The sequence below is a fragment of the Limanda limanda genome, chromosome 16, assembly GCF_963576545.1.
Source record: "Limanda limanda chromosome 16, fLimLim1.1, whole genome shotgun sequence".
NCBI lineage: Eukaryota > Metazoa > Chordata > Actinopteri > Pleuronectiformes > Pleuronectidae > Limanda > Limanda limanda.
This window is the reverse complement of record NC_083651.1, coordinates 10,670,416-10,688,140: the sequence shown is the minus strand read 5'-3', so window position 1 is coordinate 10,688,140 and position 17,725 is coordinate 10,670,416. Positions and strand designations below refer to the sequence as shown.

At 41.5% G+C, this 17,725-nt stretch overlaps 1 protein-coding gene across 1 annotated transcript in view; it reads right to left on the bottom strand.

The window, feature by feature from the left end:
* Positions 1–16,948, bottom strand: part of nalcn (sodium leak channel, non-selective) — a 61,468-nt gene extending 44,520 nt beyond the window's left edge. The window contains exons 1-10 of the mRNA XM_061088791.1: positions 16,907–16,948; positions 16,071–16,211; positions 15,708–15,890; positions 11,075–11,158; positions 10,809–10,948; positions 10,565–10,693; positions 7,367–7,518; positions 5,662–5,804; positions 5,424–5,528; positions 3,783–3,869 (exon numbers count right to left, since the gene is read on the bottom strand). Coding sequence (XP_060944774.1) covers positions 3,783–3,869; positions 5,424–5,528; positions 5,662–5,804; positions 7,367–7,518; positions 10,565–10,693; positions 10,809–10,948; positions 11,075–11,158; positions 15,708–15,890; positions 16,071–16,211; positions 16,907–16,948 — 1,206 coding nt within the window. The remainder of the gene's footprint in view (positions 1–3,782; positions 3,870–5,423; positions 5,529–5,661; positions 5,805–7,366; positions 7,519–10,564; positions 10,694–10,808; positions 10,949–11,074; positions 11,159–15,707; positions 15,891–16,070; positions 16,212–16,906) is intronic.
* Between the last annotated feature and the right edge of the window lie 777 nt (positions 16,949–17,725).

The window sequence follows — 17,725 nt, the reverse complement described above, 5'->3', positions numbered from 1 at the left end:
AAGTCATAATGAATCTTGCCAATAAATAGACTAGATATATTATTGGTTTGTAGCTTTCCTCTCTGGCTCCAAAGAGAGCAGATGGTTTATCAATTATGTGTTATCTCCAACTGCTGCAGCCCGTTGGACCCAGACAGACCCACCCACGCACAAATGGACACACGTCAACACGGGCAGATCGCACTGCTGACAGTGGGACACAAAGGCTTGACCAGACGCAAACAGGTGGTTTAAAAGACAGGCCGACGGGTATGTGTGAGCTGCCGGCAGGAAACACGCGGGCCGCCTGTCTGTAGATAGCGCCCACCTGCCAGCCCTGAAACATTTTAATCATTTGACGGCCAATTACTCTGGAGCCAGGCAGAGCAGAACAGAAACTCACACTTCACTTCCCCGGCACTCGCAGATGGCCCTGCAGGCTGGACCTGCACTGCCTGTCTTCACTCTACCTGTCTACTCAGCTAGCACTGCTCCATCCTGATACGGGTGAAAAAGCAATGAAATAAGGTGCTTGCCGAGCCTGAACAGAGAGGAAGCCGGGGATATCCATCACTAATCGAAAATGATACAGCCATAATGTGACATGTCCTATCACCCCATCTATGGCAACATCACAGAGCAGAAAGAGGTGAAATAATAATTCTCTCACCCTTTCTGTCCTTGGAAAAATACAGACACACAGGTATGCCCTTGCCTTCACATTATCTATCACTGTGTTACTCTAGATAGTTGCTTACCAAAAAAAATATATATTAGAAAATGAGGTGATAAATCAACCATTTGCAGCATAAACATTTTTAAAAGTTTGCCACATTCTTGACACGTTACATCCTCAAGAAAATCAAATATCAACCAGACCTGGAAATTACAAGATCCTTCTTAAGCAACTGCGTTAAATCCTGGAGATCATGTCATATAATCAATCCACTCATGTTGAAAGGCTTCAAGAGGATATTGATCTTGGTCTCTGTGGTGAACAACCAAACACCAGTGAATACTTTAAGTCAAATTTTACATAATCAATGTATCAGAAAAATCTGTAAAATCATGGGAATAAGTAAAGATACATTTTAACTCGTGAAGACTTTCCTCAGTCACACTGTAATGAATGTCGTTTGTACAGTATGACAAATAAACATGCTTTTGTGGAGGAAAATTCCACTGGTCAGGTGTCTCACTGCTGTGATACTGTCTACCTGACAGGATGGAACCCTTATTTGGTGGTGTCTCACTGCTATGACCTTGACAAACAGGGTGTAATCCCTTATTCTGTGATGTTTTCCTCCAACTGCTACAGCAGATAGACACAGATGATGATTACATGTCTGTTTTTCATGGTATGTTTTATGAAACGCCTCTTTGTATAAGTACTGTTTTTTTTAAACTTGCGGCCAGTTCCATTTTGAGCACCCGTGCTTGTTGTGTAAACCCAGAGCAGAGCTTACTATTAAAAAGACTCAAAGGCAACTCCAGCCTGAGAATTTCACTATTACAAATCTCAAGATGAATTTCCATCACACTGTCTATTGATTTTCTGAAGTAAGACAATAATTTCAACATTTTTATACATAAAACTTTAACAAAAATGCACATAATATTTGCATTGTTTATTCCGTACAAACATAAATACCAATACAGGGCTTGGCATTTAACTGAAAATCAAAACTGACCTTTATAACCACTCAACGACTTTATCTTGCAGTTTTCGGTTAGATACCTTGTAACGTGCCAGCTGCCGAAGAAGTGTTTAGGACCCAACCTTCAAGCTTAAATTTTTCTTTTTAAATATCGTTCATTAAACGTAATCGAGGTAAAAGTGTGAAATAATCGTGATATTAATTTGAAGTCATATCGCCCAGCCCTCTGCCAGAGGCTCACATCGGCCGATAAACTGATAAATCTGCTCTAACTCATACAATCCCGTCAATAACTCAACCACAGTTTGTTTGCCATAACTACAGTCTTTACGTAACCCTGACCATACAGCAGGGAGTTCAATTAAAACACAACATTGCTATTGATCGTAGTTTAATGGTTCAATAGAATCATCGATTGGCATGCCTCTACTCCCCGACTGGACTGCTAGAGCCTCAAGAGAACTCCAACTACAAGCTGAGTCATACGTCAGGTTCAATAACAAAGATCTGCTACTTCCTTTAATCTCTCTGACACATGTGTTCCTCTCTCCCCCTCTGAAACTCTGCATTACGTGTAGCACTGGTCTTTTCTCTGAAATATACTCCCCTGATAGTATTATCAAAAACAACAAACAGCAGGATGATAATTCCTTTTCAGTATTTCTCTCTGTCTACCGTGCTTTTCACATGTCCGGCTCTCTTTGACAGGAGGCATCCCTCATCGTTTCTGGGCCACTGCCCAGACCTGAAATGATCCATGTGACGAGGTGGGAGCTGTCCTGCAGCCTGACCCATTAAAAACTCTGTGAAACTACGTCCATCTCACAGGACGTCTGCTCCACACGCTCGTCCTTGAGGCACCGCTCATACTTCTAAAAGTGCTGCGTTTGAAAAACTGCACAGGTCTGCATCGGTGTGCGTGTGCAACTAAAGGCAGCAGTGAGAAATCTCCTTTGATAATAATAATCCATGAGTTTAAAAGGTGCCACAACAGACACTGCACATTATGATAAATGTGAAGTTATTGAAATGCTTTCACTTACGAGGGTAGCACAAATAAAAAGCAGAAAATATGTATGTGTTAAGGTTCTGCCGGACATCCTTGTGTAGTTTTTCCCTCCACATTTGATTACTTCACTTCCACTGTCTCAATGAAATGAAGGCTATGTTCTTGAGTCAGTGTTTCTGTTGATCTCAACCTGGCCTCATGATTCTCTCAATCAATCTGTTAACCCTTCCTTCAGCTGTCGGACGTGATCCTCTTGTTTGCACAGGGAGACAATAATGGCTATCCTAGTATGAGGGAATGAGGCAGAGAGAGGCAGAATGAGGCCTAGAGGGAGGTCAGCCGTGTTTATCCCTCTGGTTATCCCTCTATCTAAATCTTTCCTCCAACTGATGATGAGGCTCTGGGGGACATGCGGCTTTAACGGGAACACCTCATATTCCATGGCTTCTCTTTTCTCACTCATTTCTTCCCTTTTTCTCTGCCCATTTTCACTGGTGTTTGAGAGTTTGTTGACAGCTATCCTCCCTCCCATAGCTGCCGTCTCTACTGGCAGTCTCTCACAGCCAGGGCCCTGGACCTTTTACATTGCACGATATCAACAGTGGGCCAGCTGTACGAGACGCCTGCTGCTTTCAGCTTATCTTTAAAGCCCAACCATTTGGATCACACCGACCACGAGGCGGGCGACAGTGGAGTCCATCATGTGGACGTCATTTAAAACTCATCCATCACTGGGGCAACATCATTAGTGCACTGCAACACATCGAACATGAGCCTCCTCTCGTTTAAAATCCAATCGCTTAGACGTTTAACACGGCCATTGAAGAGAAGACAAATGTGGAAACAATGAGGTGATACTACACATGTGTCAAAAAGATGAAGTTTACTGTTTCTATATTATTACATAAGTATTTCATCATCAAGGGAGACGTGAAAATAAAAATGTCACACTTACACAGTGACCTGGCTCAGGTAATATTAGAATGAGGCATGTTCAGGAGTCACCATTCACATGAGCTGAACATATTTCAAAGAATTATGCTTGCGAGTGTGTGTTTGTTTGTTTGTGAGACAGGAAGAAAGTAACACTTCACACCGACGGCATCAGCAGCATATTAATTATGCGGTGTGTTTACCTGGAGGCAAGCAGGCGCTCGGCCATGTGGTTTGTTGACGTCCACAGCAACAAGCTGCCATCCCCCAGCAGCGTCTTCATGGAACATCTGTGGCACAAGGACAGCACATGAGGGGCAGAGCACACATGCACCAAAATTGACACACCATTCAAAGTACTGGACGGAACTCAAACACACACATTCTCCCTTTGGCTACATCTTCTGAAAACATCTGTGGCCACAAAAGAAGCTGAAGGCATCATACACACAGATTCATAGCAACACAAAACAGTAAGATAGTTACTAAATACAGTGTGTGGGCCTTAGGGCCTGACACTAGAGAAAAACGCAAATCAATTTCCCAGCAGGGACTGTCAAACTCACAAGACCTGCTGGTGGTGTTAGCAAAGTCATTGGGTTTCATGCTGTGAGAATCACTCAGGTCCAAATGCTGTTTAATACCCTTATACCATGGTTAAAAACAACCAATAAGAATATCAAATGTCAATGACCTTGTTATAATCCAGATTCTACAAAATAGTCCAATACCAGTGATCTATTTGGTGAATGGGTTGGTAGAAACCACACATTGGATAATTCTAAATGAAAGTATTTATGTTAACTTGGAATTGTGTTATAGGTATATATATACATATATCTATATATATTAAACCACTTATGTATTATAACTTCTCATTGTGGTTGCACAATGCATGAACAATATATTGGTATATATTGAACTGCTGTTATATTGCTTTTGATGAAAATTATATTCTGATACTTGTTTAATTTCTTTCTTGAGTAATTTTATCACTCACACTAATCATGATCTATCTAATCCTATATTCTTTTCATTTTGTTTTTAATATAACAAAACAAGGAGAACAGTATCTACACCCTGAATGTCAAACACACAGTTGTGTAACTTAAAGGAGACATTGGTGTAAATCATCTTCACTGGCAGCCTTTAATTACAACTCAACTCATCGAAAAAGGGAAGAAAAAGCCTGATCCTGAGAAACAAAAGTGGATTAATCCATTGTAATTTTATCAGCATTACTTAGCAGCCTAATCTCTATTAAAAGCCTCATAGCAAAGTCAAGGAGAGGGATGTGTGGCATGGGTTGCGTCTCCCAGGGCTACCTCCTACCGACCTCCGTCTCAGGGGAACAGGAAGAAGGGGGCATATTGTTTTAGCCTCACTGAGTGACAGTGTGGTACACCCCAGCTAATTAGCTTTTCCCCTCTAAGATAAAGATTGGGGCATTACGATGTCTATTACAATTAATTCTGATAGTGGCGAGAAAGGATTATTGTTTCCAAGGTCACAGCTGAAGACAGTATGCATGCACGAGGCACATGCTTGTTTTCCATAATGACGGAAATAAAACAGGTTTTAACTTCAAGCATCATTTTAAGTAGTTGGTAGTAATTTAATCAGTTGTAGTAATGCTAGCATCAAAAAACTGTTTACAGGCCAACAGTTGTCAGACTGACTCCGTTATGATTTAAAATGTAATTTGTTTAAAGGGGACATTTTTTGTATTCTATGCCAAAATATTCAGCTTTCAAGAAATTTGGCATTTAAGATTTTCTTTAGGTCAGATTTATGGGAATTATGTTGTGGTACCACTGTGTGTCTATTGGGTGTGATGGTTGTACCTGTGTTGTAGCAGTAGAGGTGGTACTGCTTCTTGAGCCCCACATCTGCTGAAATTGCACTCGGATTTCGGCAAATGTCTCAATGATGACGGCGATGAACACGTTCTGTTAAAGGGACAGTAAAACAGAGAGTGTGAGGGAGGAGAATAAGAAAAAAGATTATATTGTATCAATTAACCAAGTCCTCTCGGAGTTGAAAGTATTGTGAAAAGTGCTGTGGAGAGAGACCGGCTCTAACCTTGACAAGCCATGCCAAGAAGAAAATGAGAGTAATAAAGTAGAAGTAGGAGCGCCAGCGAGGGAAACTGTCGATGGCTCTGTACATGAGGAACACCCAACCCTCCTGTGATGCGGCCTCATACACGGTAAAGATGCTTGTACCTAAACAAAGAGAGACACGAGAGATGCACAATCAAATCAAGAGCAGAGTTTGTTATTGAAACAAATGTCATTATCAGTGTTTTGCTCAACACAGGGATGTCTGAGAGTCTCAGACTAATTCAATATTATATGGATCCCCTCGGACTTTCAAAATGAAGAATTCCTTCAGTTTCTCTTTTTATCTATAACGAATATACACGGAGTCTAACAGGACGAAAAACACAGAACCTCCTTCTCTCCTAGTTCCCGTCTGTGTAGTGACAAGACTTTGAATTTGTACTTTTTGGCAGACTCATGTCTCTCTGATGAACTGCTCTTTATTGCATGTCTTTGTCACTGTCACTGACAAATCTGGTTAAATAAAGCTGGAAAACACATGAAAGCAAAATGGAAAGTCTCAGAGTCGGCCAAACTACAAAAATCAAACCCTTGGCAGTTTTTTGATTAACGTATTTTCTGCAATTGAACTGTATGAACCTCTAATTCTCAGGCAGCGATGATTTCATCAGTAAAGCAACAGCATCCCATATTCATTTAATATTGTTCTGTTGCCAATCAACAAAAGACAAACAAAACAAACTAAATTCCTGATTGCATTCCATCACTTTTACACAGTTTCACAACAACTGACAGATCAGCTCAGTCTGAATGGTTAAAGTTATAGTTAAACTATTAAACACGACATTGCCTTGTTCTTATGATCTTGCCGGTTTTGAATTGGAGCCTTCGGTTGAAAGACTTAGAAATAGTTCCTGGCATTTGGCTCTTATTGTATTTTGGGGACAACTGTTTTGGTTGGTGTGTGTAAAAATAGTAAGTCCAAACCTTTAATAAAGTATTTTAGGAACAGAAAATAATTCCAATACATAGGATAATTCATCTAAAAACTTGAACTTCCGCTCTGTGGTTGTATACCTACGCCCACAAGAACATGATTTGTCAGGCCAACATTACCACTAAAATCAAATCAGTCAATCTGTGAGTCTAAGCGAACATCAGTGCCAAATCTAAAAGGATTCTCTCGGGATAATCCTAAAATATTGTGTTCACAAGAATGGGAAGGACGAGGGAACAACCTGACAACATAATGCCTCCGGTCCACTGGGTGTCACCGGCTCATAGGTAGGAAAATTAGGATTTTTCTAAAATGCACTTACTGCCTAATTAGAAGCTCTCAGTCTCCTTCATGGTTATATACAGATTAGGTTCACCCACACTGGATTAGAGATACACTCAGCTGATAAGAAAGACGAACGCTGTTGCACAACACAGCCTAACACCTAATGTATATTCAGTCTACCACAGGGTCATTCTTCTACATATCTTGACAGAATATAAGACGTACAGGGGGAAAAGTAATAACTGACTATTCTCTCAATAAAAAAACTAAAATGTTAACGATTAAATAAGTAGTTGCACCAGAGATGGAGCTGTAGTCAAGCTGCTTTTTTTTTCTGTAGGCATCTGCATAAAAAAAAAAATCCCAAATGCATGTTTCTGAATTCCTATTTTTGTATCTATGTCTGTGTTTGAGTGCATTAGCAGATGTGTAGAGTTTATACCTAGCTCATTGAAGCCACTGTAACCAAGCTCCTGTCGGCTGAGGCCCAGCTCTTCCAGGTCCATGCACTTGAAGCCGTAAGGACACTGGTAACCTTCTCCATCAGGGGAACAGTGAGTGTCTGGGATGGCCAAGTTGTTCCATGACACGTTACTAACCAAAAGGAGAAAATATATATTAGTAAGACCTTAGTATATGTAAAGTTCCCATTCAGAGATTCAGTACATAGACGTGTTTCTCTGCCTCTTCTCCCTGTCTCCCTGTCTTTTAGCCACAGGTGTTAGTCCAGGAGCCGCCTGATTTCTCTAATGAAAATTAATGCCTTCAAATTGCCTGCCCAGACATTCATCTAAATTGTTTATTAAAGGGTACTGGATCAGAAAGGATAATTTATTGCACTATCACAAAGGGCAATCAGAGGCATAGTGGTGAATCCTAATAGAGCCAATTATACTGAGCTGAATAAAACCAATGTCTCTTATCAAAGGAGTAATTTTCTTTCTTGATGCCAAAGGGGAGATAAATGAATGAGACCAGATGTCCAGGAATGACGTGATATTAATAATTGGTCATATTATGAAATTTAAAAAACTACATTTATGACAAAAATATTTTTTCTGAATATGCAATTTGATCAAACCAAAATTAGCTTGGAAAGGTCTAAAAATTGAAAATGTGGGGAGCTGTTAGCAGCTTCTGCTCACCTCAACTATGGCTTGAGTGCAGAGTTTAGTGCATTGAATATGCAAAACCTTTTCCAAATGTCTGCTCACAATCTTTAAATGTCACATTTACATTCCTTGGTTAAAAATACAAAAAAAAAAGAGATAAATATTGCTCAATAATGTGTTGATTTGTTGCATCATATAACATCTCAATCTTGTTTTTATATATTTGACAAATTTTGTAAGAGTTTTTGATTCAGAATAACGCCCAAACACAGAGGCAATGACATCATAATGTAGCTTCAAAGAAATCTATAAAACCCAAACATTGTCCACATTCAGTTCAGTAAACCTAATTCCTACTGCAAAGATCTTTGTATGCTACTCAGATCAATGGGGGCTTAACAGTAATGAGATTAATTGTAGAAATCATTCCATTTTTACTTCCAAAAACATTTACATCTAATTTCTGCAAATCAGAATATGTCTCCCCAAATCACTTGTCTGAGAAAAGGTAGGGAGCTTTGACTTTGTGCCAAGGGCATGTGGCCGGCAGAGATTATGCACATCAGTCTCTGAGTGACACATTTCTGAAATACCCCATTAAAATCATATAGGTATAGGAGGGATTTAGGAAAAGGAATAGAGCAACAAACAAATGCGTGTTGCTCTATTCCCAAAAGTGCCGCCGTCACACGACAGAAATGTCAGATCTAGGACGTGAGAATGTCCTATGCTGCCTCTCCTGCTCCTAATGGTCAAACTGTGTGTGGTGTCCCTCGGGGGCTTGGGCACACATTAGTGAGGAGGAGAGATGGATGGGGTAGCTGCCGAGCAGGAATGGGCTTAATACAACGGCTGGACAATGCAGGGAATTTTAATTATTATAATTAGTGTTAGCTCTGCCTGCAGCCTGGGGCTTAAACCACGATGGCTGCTTCCTCCATCTTTTCTCTCTCCCCTCAGTGCAAATACAGTCTGTACTTGTGCAGCAACATGTGCACAAACTGTAACACAGTCTCTATGCTGTGTCCCTTCTTGCCCACAAGATTCCTGTTTCTATGTTTCCTGCCGCAAAAATATGCAAAACACTCAATGTTAATTGTTAATTCAATGTAAAAAAAACAAATAAAAACACGGTCACACTGCACATGGAAACAATGTGTTGCTGTGTGACACTTCAAGCTGCGTCCCACCACATTGATCACAAAGGAGATTCTGTCAGCATCAGGCTGACCTGTCAATTAGTTCGCTAAATGCAAAACCGTGACCTGTGCAGGGGGAGATCGTTTTCAAAGGGCAAATCTCAACATCTGGTCTACAAGCAGCACAGTATTATGCATCACACACCAAACTGATTAGCATTTTCCCCTTTTATTTTATTATCAATGTGTACTGGTTGATTTATTCTCATAATAAAATATTGTTAAAGAAGGTGTAGATAAGCAGGGTAATTACTGTTAGTAGCAAACAGGTGCAGATGGTCTTTATGATCCAGATTTCCATTATACCAGTTCAAGAATCCAATGGATTTTAAATATTAAATCACTAGATATGCAGTTCACTGAAAGAATAAGATTAAGCTGCTAATTGAAGTGCATGCTCTGGATTCTATGCAATAAGAAACAAATGGCTACATGAAAAATAAGAGGCCCATATTGCAATAGAAGTTGTAGGCCTTATCCAGACTATCCAGCGGATTTCAAAGCGATCACACCATGACCAGATTTTGTAACGCAGTGCCAACTCCCTTGCAGTATTTCACACGGGCAGACTGTAAAATAGCATCGCTGCCCTGTGCGCTGTCCTGAAGCCAAAAGTAATTCACTATAACTTATAGAAGTATTCAGCACTGGTGGGAAAGCCAGTCATTTATAATCTAGCATTTGTATTCAGCGGTTATTTGTGTTTGACTCAAACATGAGTCATTTCACATTGAATTAATTGGTGTTTCACTTTAATGTTTTGCACTCGTAGAGAATATAGCAGGGTATCAAAATCTCAATAGATGTAAATGATGAAAAGAACTGTGTTAATACAGCAGCTAGTCTTATTGACCACTCAGTGTGCTTAACCCTACAAGTCACATCTCAATATGATTTGTGAATTACCACGTCACACACACACACATTCACACAGGGTTTCTTTACACAGTGCCTTTTTCTACTGTGCACCAATCATACACTGGCAACTAGTGGGGTTCAGTGTCTTGCCAAAGGGCACTTAAGCATGCAGACTGGAGAAGGAATCAAACCTCTGTACCTCTTTAGCCAGGGTCGCCTTCTATTTTCTGAATTCTTTTTAGTAGTATTCATTATTGCTTTACTAAGTTACAATGCATTGAAAGTAGGAAAGATGGCCTCCATTAGGCTGTTTCGTGCAACTGAGGAGTTCAGGTAAGAGCTATGAGCAACTGTATAGTTTATATATTTTTATACAGGTTCATGCAGGTTATCACATTCAAACAGTGGATGAAATTTGTAGAAACAACAAAAGGCATGTACTGAAATACTAAGAAAAATTGGGTTTTTTACTTTTTCTGTGTATCGTTTGTAACACAGTGATGGTTGAACGTTCCAAACATCTGAACACCCAGAATTCCATAGAGCAGAAGAAAAAACAGCAGGAAGATCGTTACACTCCAGATCTGTTCCCCGGATCGCCTGCAAAGAAGAAGCGTGACGAAGGACACATGTCAGTGTCAGATTTATACATGTACAACTATCTGTGAATTGTAGAGACTTAATTGTAAGTCAAGCGCTCATAACGTTATCGTACTTCAGGATGTTGGTGATGCGGGAGCGAGGAAGTTCGAAGCGGAAATAGATCCTGAAGGCCCGGATCATGATGAGCGCTCTGGGGATTCTCAACATTCCCCATGGAGACATCTGATCCACAAGATCGGCTATTTCAAACATCTGAAACAAAGAAAAATAGATTGCTGGGCATTTAAAGACTGTGCAGGGGAAAAAATTGCAAAACAAACTAATATAACAAACTATATAACAATAATAATACTGGAATTGGTAAATGTTGCATTTTACCTGCAGCACCAGGGACACCCAGATGAAAAACACCATGAATCCATCAAACATACACCAGCGATCTTTAATGTAGGAGTTGTCCCCCTGTGGAGAGGAAGAGAAGAGGGACACCAAGAATGAGAGGACAGAGGTAATGCTGGGATTTTAAATTTTAGCTGGTCTGTGTGGGTCTGTGTGAAGAGGGCATTAGAACTGAAACTCTAAACAATAAAGCAGGAGGGGGGGGGAGAACAGTTTGGGTCAGATATTATGCCTTTGTACAAATGATTTATAAATAATCGTTGCTGCTTGGTGTTAATCATGAATCTTTTACTTGTTCTCATTTCTAACTTTTGACTATTGACTACCCCGTGCTACTGATTGAGACAAGGCTTTGTGTGAGTGCCCATTGTTTTGCTGTTCAAACCATTTCATTGCTTCTTAATAAATACTGGAATTAGACCAAACCGGCTCTGCTCATATTTAGGATAACTGAACACGCAACGACAGTAAGACTCAGAAATATGAACATGAAGGAAAAAACAAATGTGAACACTAGAACACTTAGTATCCTTCCACAAAATTTTGTCAAAATACCTCCACTTGATTTTGTGTGATCTTGCTAACAAACAAACAAATCACCAAAAAAAGCCCAGAAGAGGATGCACTTCCTGTCACAGCTGAAGAAGTTCAACCTGCCAAAGCAGATGATGGTGAACTTCTCCACTGCCTTCATAGAATCCATCCTCACCTCCATCCATCAGCTGCAACCTGCCTTCTCTACAGGACCTGTACGTCTCCAGGACTCTGAGGCTTGCAGGTAGGAACCCCCCCCCCCGGACACAAACCCTTACTTCCCTCTGGCAGAAGGCTTCCGTCTTTCAGGACTAAAGGCTCCATTATGCTACTACGAATCAGTTACGGACGGACGAACGGACGGATCAGACGGACACTTTTTCATTTATACCTCTCCGTGTTGAAAACAATTCACCGCCAGAACAGTAGGTGGTTGCGCAACGGAAGACAAGCTTGGAGAAGCCTACCTCAAGAGTAATCAGAAGAAGTCCACGCTGTTTATTTACTTACTCCCCACTTCCCTCACACACAGTGTAGGCTACTATGGCAACTAAAATGAAAGTGACAAAATAAAGTGACACCCAGCAGGTCAAAATGCTGATGTAATCGTTTCTTAGCGCAGCGGTTCCACGGTCTTGTTTCCGAACTGTGCTGCTAATTCCACAGCTAGCTAGCTTCCCTCCCAGCTAGCTTCATCCCCAGCTTCCACACACAGTCAGCAGGGACTCCCGACACTAACTACTAGGGATGAGCGAGTACAGCATTATCTGTATCTGTATCTGTATCTGTTGATAGTGAAAGTTGTGTGAGTGAGATGCGAGGGACGTTCCTCGCATCTCCAGCGCTCCTCTACTGAGCCAATGCAGGTCTCGTGAAAATTTTTCCAAAGACTCGTACCTGAAGACCCAGTCGGGAAATGAACGAATCATTTCTGCTTCCTTGACTGAGCCTATGGAACAGTCCCGATGCGCAGTGAACCTGAGTGACTGAGAGACAGAGAGCTGTTCTGTGAGTGAGTGAGCACAGCCGTGTGTGACGGGAGGAGCGCTGTGACGCTGTGTGAGGATTTTCATTCAGTCCGAGCACAGATAATGACTCCGATTACTCGTATTATACTCGTAATCGGCAAAAGTGCTTTATCCGTACCGGATACTCGTTTCAGCCGAGTATCCGGCTCATCTCTACTAACTACTACCCAGTGTTTGCTTCTAACCTGACAGTATTGTAGAAACAGTGTCATGATAGAAGTGGAATTAAAGTCGTGACGGCGGGTTTTTGCACTGTTACCACCGCAGTTAAAATGTTCGCTAGCCTAGCCCGCTAGCGCCATTATGAAAGCTTGTTATAACCGCATGTGACCGGGCACACATGCCGTCAGTGCTCTAACGAGCCACCGTCAGCCGGACAACTCCGCTGGCTTAACACACACGTCACATTAATCGTAGAATCATAGTTGTGTTTGTTGTGATAGGAAGCAGGAAGTTTGAGGTCCGGAAATGACGTCTTACGGAAATGACGTCGTTCGGAAATGATGTCGTTCGTGGACCAATCACAGCCAAGGGCTTTCCGTAGGCTATCCGAAATATCCACGGATAGTTAGAAATCAGAGGTGCACGAAAAGCTGTCCGAGGCGCTCGGAGAGGGCGTTCCACGGCGGATAGGGCGGTCCTATCTGTCCGTTTTAGAAAAAAAAAAAAAATGACTGGGACACTTTAACTTCCCTTGGCCAGCAAGAGACTGACTGTACTTTGCACAATCCATTTTCTAGTGTGTATTAAAAATGTATTCTTCCCTTGGTGCTCAGAATATTTTCATATTAAATTTTCTTTCCTATTTTCCTATTTTTTATATTTATACTGACACACACACACACCGCGGCAAATTCCTTGTATTTATAAACCTACTTGGCAATAAACCCCTGATTCTGCTTCTGATTCTGAAACGGACAGGGGTGAAGGGTTCACACAACCTCCTTGGCAAAGCTAATAATCCCAATCCAAGCCAATACTGTCCAAAGTAGATGATGCGTTATTCCAATTAGCAATTACAAAACATGCTGTGATGCTTTAAGGCTGTCGCAACACCAGTCTTTTGCATTTCTGAAAATTGCCCACATTAAGGGCCAACCATTGCCTTCTGAAAACCTTACAGTGGAAGCTTTTATGTGGAGACAGTAATCAAGCACCAATATATTTAAGAAAAACAACAAACACAACCCAAAATCGCTGCGTCCGTTTGAAAGAGCAGCTTTAAAACTCAAACAGCCAAGGTTTCAACATGATGAGACAAAATTATTAAGGCCAGCAAAAATGAGCACACATAATTACCACATAGAGGGAGAGAGTCTGTAAGAGGCTCTTAGGGGGTCAGTCTTCCACAGGAAGAGAAGCTGCAAATAGGAGTGTGTGTGTTCCAAAACACTCAACAGATAAGGACCATGTTTGATTACACACTGACAAGAACAAAGGCATGCAATTACTTCACCAAACCGTGCAGATCTTTTGTTTTGCGCAGGCTCTTTAAACAACGAGCACAAGAACAAAATATAATTTTCAACTGTCAATCATAGCTGCACACGTGGTGAATATATCCACTGCGGCACACTTTTAAATGCGAATGATGTGAAACCTAGAGATCTGTCATATTTCGGTCTTTTGGTGTAGATGAATATTAGCTGAATCAGATGAAAAACGAGAGAAAAGTACTTTCCGATTTAGCAAACACGGGTATTATCTGCCTTCCAAAACTAAACATAACGTTAAGAGAATGAAGATTAAATGTTCCAGTTTTGATGCTTTTTTTCCCCCTTGCAGTGTTGATTCTAATTCTGTGTCCTCTGGTGCCTCCCTGCTTGTTATCCTTGATTTGCCAATTAAGCTGTCCACACTTTTTTATGTCAGTAATTATAGGCCTTTCATCAGCCAGCTGTCTGTTCTTGGATGCATCTACAGAACGTTATCCGTCTACCTCCGATTCGGAATTATGTTCTTTTCATCAGAATGTGAGGCTCAATACAAACCACTGACGTCGAATTGAAAGTGTCAACAAAATCTCAAGTGGAATCCAAAGGGAGCACTTCTGTATATTATGTCAATATGAACTCTTCTTTTTCACCGAACATTGGGGCTTCTTTTCAACCACTTGCTACGCATGGTTATGTTCAAATGGGAAATTAGCTCTCCAGTGGTTTACCTCTATTGTCTTCAGTCGATATGCATATACATTTTAATGGTGTTTTATGAATAGGTTGTGTGTGAAAGCCGTGCCAGTGGCCCGTCCCATTTTGGCACTGAAAACTTAGGCTAAACAGTTCTATTCTCCATGTTCTTTGAGTAACAGACAATAAAGTATGATGGAAAACAGCACACTTAGAACAAAAGTGAAACAATGACAGCTAAAACTATTTATATGAAACTCATGAAACATAAGCTGCTTTCAGGCACGCACTGAACAGCAGGCTTCCTCTGAACACAAATGTCCAAGTGAGAGCTTCTAGAGTTTCTCTGAACTCTCACCGTCCGGTCCAATAATGTAAATTCAACGCTATGTGTGGATTCAACGCTGGCGATAGGCCAATTGATGAAGTTTTTAACAAGCAACATATGCTTCAATTCAAAAAGATGAAAGCTTGTACGTGTAGAAATCACTTGAAAGAGCATTTGGTGATAAGGCCGTTGTCGATGTGCTATATACAAAAACACGTGATCTCCACAGCATAACTAATATGTTAGTTCCTGTTACGTCCGGAGGATTTGTTGCTGTTGTGAGCGAGTCTGTGCAAAGAATCTCCCGCTGCGTTGTTCATGTGTGAAAGGCAACCTCTGGAGGATTTGTCCGGAGCCAATTCTCTGAAGTTCCTACAGAGGTCATGCCTGAAAATGGCTCTAGAAATGTATCTTCTGTAAAACCAACTCAGTCACTTATTATAGGTGCTCAGATTATTGAAGGTGAGACTTTTTTAGGGTTTTTACGAGCCTGCAGAAACACTGTATATATGCGTAAGTGCCACTTGCCAAGTTGACAAACAATGTGAATCTGTATTTTGTAATGTGCTTTGCGTGATTACGCGAGTAGCTACCTTGATGATTCCTCTGATGTGCATCTTGGCGATCATCTCAGCGGTGTAGAGGAACATGAGCAGCGTGTCCAGCGTGAGCGTCACATACTGCAGTGGAGGGTAGTGCTCAAACGTCTTGGGGGTGTTCATACACACAGAGATGACACTGATGATGGCACAAGCTCGGAGGAGGGTGTGCACCCACTGCAGGAAGAGGAACACATTCCAGCATAATGTTTGGCTGTATTCATGACTGTCAAGCATTCCGGATGTTATTGCTCTATCTTTGAAACGCAATTTTACTTGAAAGACAATAGTAAATGTGACTTTAAAATGTTTTAAAATATCTGGCATGAATGAAACAAATGCAGTTAGTACACTCACTGCTTTGTTGATCCAGAAGATGTCAGCGCTGTCTGCCAGGGTCTCATCCGGCCCAAAGTCGGTGATGGGCGGGCACTCGACCCTCGAGCTCTGTTTCCTCTTCAGCATGCTTGGGCTGGCCGTGCTATACAGAGAGTGGATCTGACAGAGAGAGGGAGGCGGACCACACAGTGACCAAAGATAAATGAGGAACAGGGGAACACTGGCTGCATCCAAGTCTGGGCAGTGGCAGTACCGCTTCCGTCCAATCAGGTGGACCGTAAACTAATTATATAAATTTAATATAATCTTAATGGAGCTCGGCGGGGAGGCAATTGCGTTGCCATATACGGCCACATTACCACTAAGTGACTTTCATCTTAAGAATAAATAACTTTACAAAGATTAGGTTAAAAAGTATGTAAATATGTATTGAGCTGTGTATAAATAGTGGCTTCTGGATCTTGAGCACACTGTGATGAAGTGCAAAGTAAACTACCCTGACTTGAATTGCCAGTACAGAGGTGTTGCGTCGTTCAATGGCCACCGTGATACACAACGTAGCACACATGGAACACAGGACAAGCGTATTCACATTGGAACAGCTCCAGTGACTTACCATCATCGGAAAAGATCGCACACGATCTTCATCATACTGAACACCTCGGCACAAGCGCATTAAGCTGTATAACCTCAGTTGGTGTGAGCCTGTGAAAGCCCCCTGTTTGTGTGTGTGTGTGTGTGTGTGTGTGTCCGTGTGCATGTGTGTATGCAGAGAAAAAGAAACGTGTACAGGCCGTTTCAAATTAAGAAAACAAGAAGAAATGACAATCTGAATGGAGACAAAGCGCACATACCAAAGGGAAAAGTAAAGCTGAAATTGCTCCAGCACGGCACATAACATGCGATCAGGCATACCCTGTGAATGACACACAACAGTTAGTCAACAATATGGCTCATATGGTGAACAGTACACTACCAACATCTACAGTACGCTCATAGAGACAGGAATGCCCACCACGTCTGAGTGAGTGAGTGACTGAGTGACTGAGGTGTTTGTGGCGGAAGAAGATGGAGGGTGGAGCAGGGCCCGGCGACTCACTGTGAGGCTCCTCATTGGTGCGTTCATCCCCAGGTCACAGAGGGGGGGTGGGGGGGGGAGACCAGCCGGAGAGAGAGAGTAGGGGAGAAGGGGAGAGACTAGAGATGCAAAAAGGAGAATGTCCTAAAGGCCTGGAGGTCCTGTGGCAGCAGTCAGTGAACGGTAGCAGTCATAAGAGCAGTAAAGAGAGGTAAGAGAACATATTCACAGGTGCTGCGATGGTGCAACATACAGTCACTATGTAGTTTGGTCCAACCAACTTACAATAAAAACATAACAACTTCTTATGGAGCACTCACAGTTACATGTCGGGGCCTTCAGAGGATATACTGCTCATTCACTTTAAATAGGGGGGTGTCATTCATTGCCAATCAAGCCAAATCCATTCACATTCAAGCATAGATTTAATTGAAACCATAGTAATACAAATACAGCTTCTGACTGATATCAAACGACAAAATTGGTCCGGAGATGGTAGGCAAAGTAAATTACAGACGTGGTTTTCATACGATGGTGGAATTTAAATCCCATTTACTTCCATTTACTATTGCATGGACAGCATGAGTGAGATGTT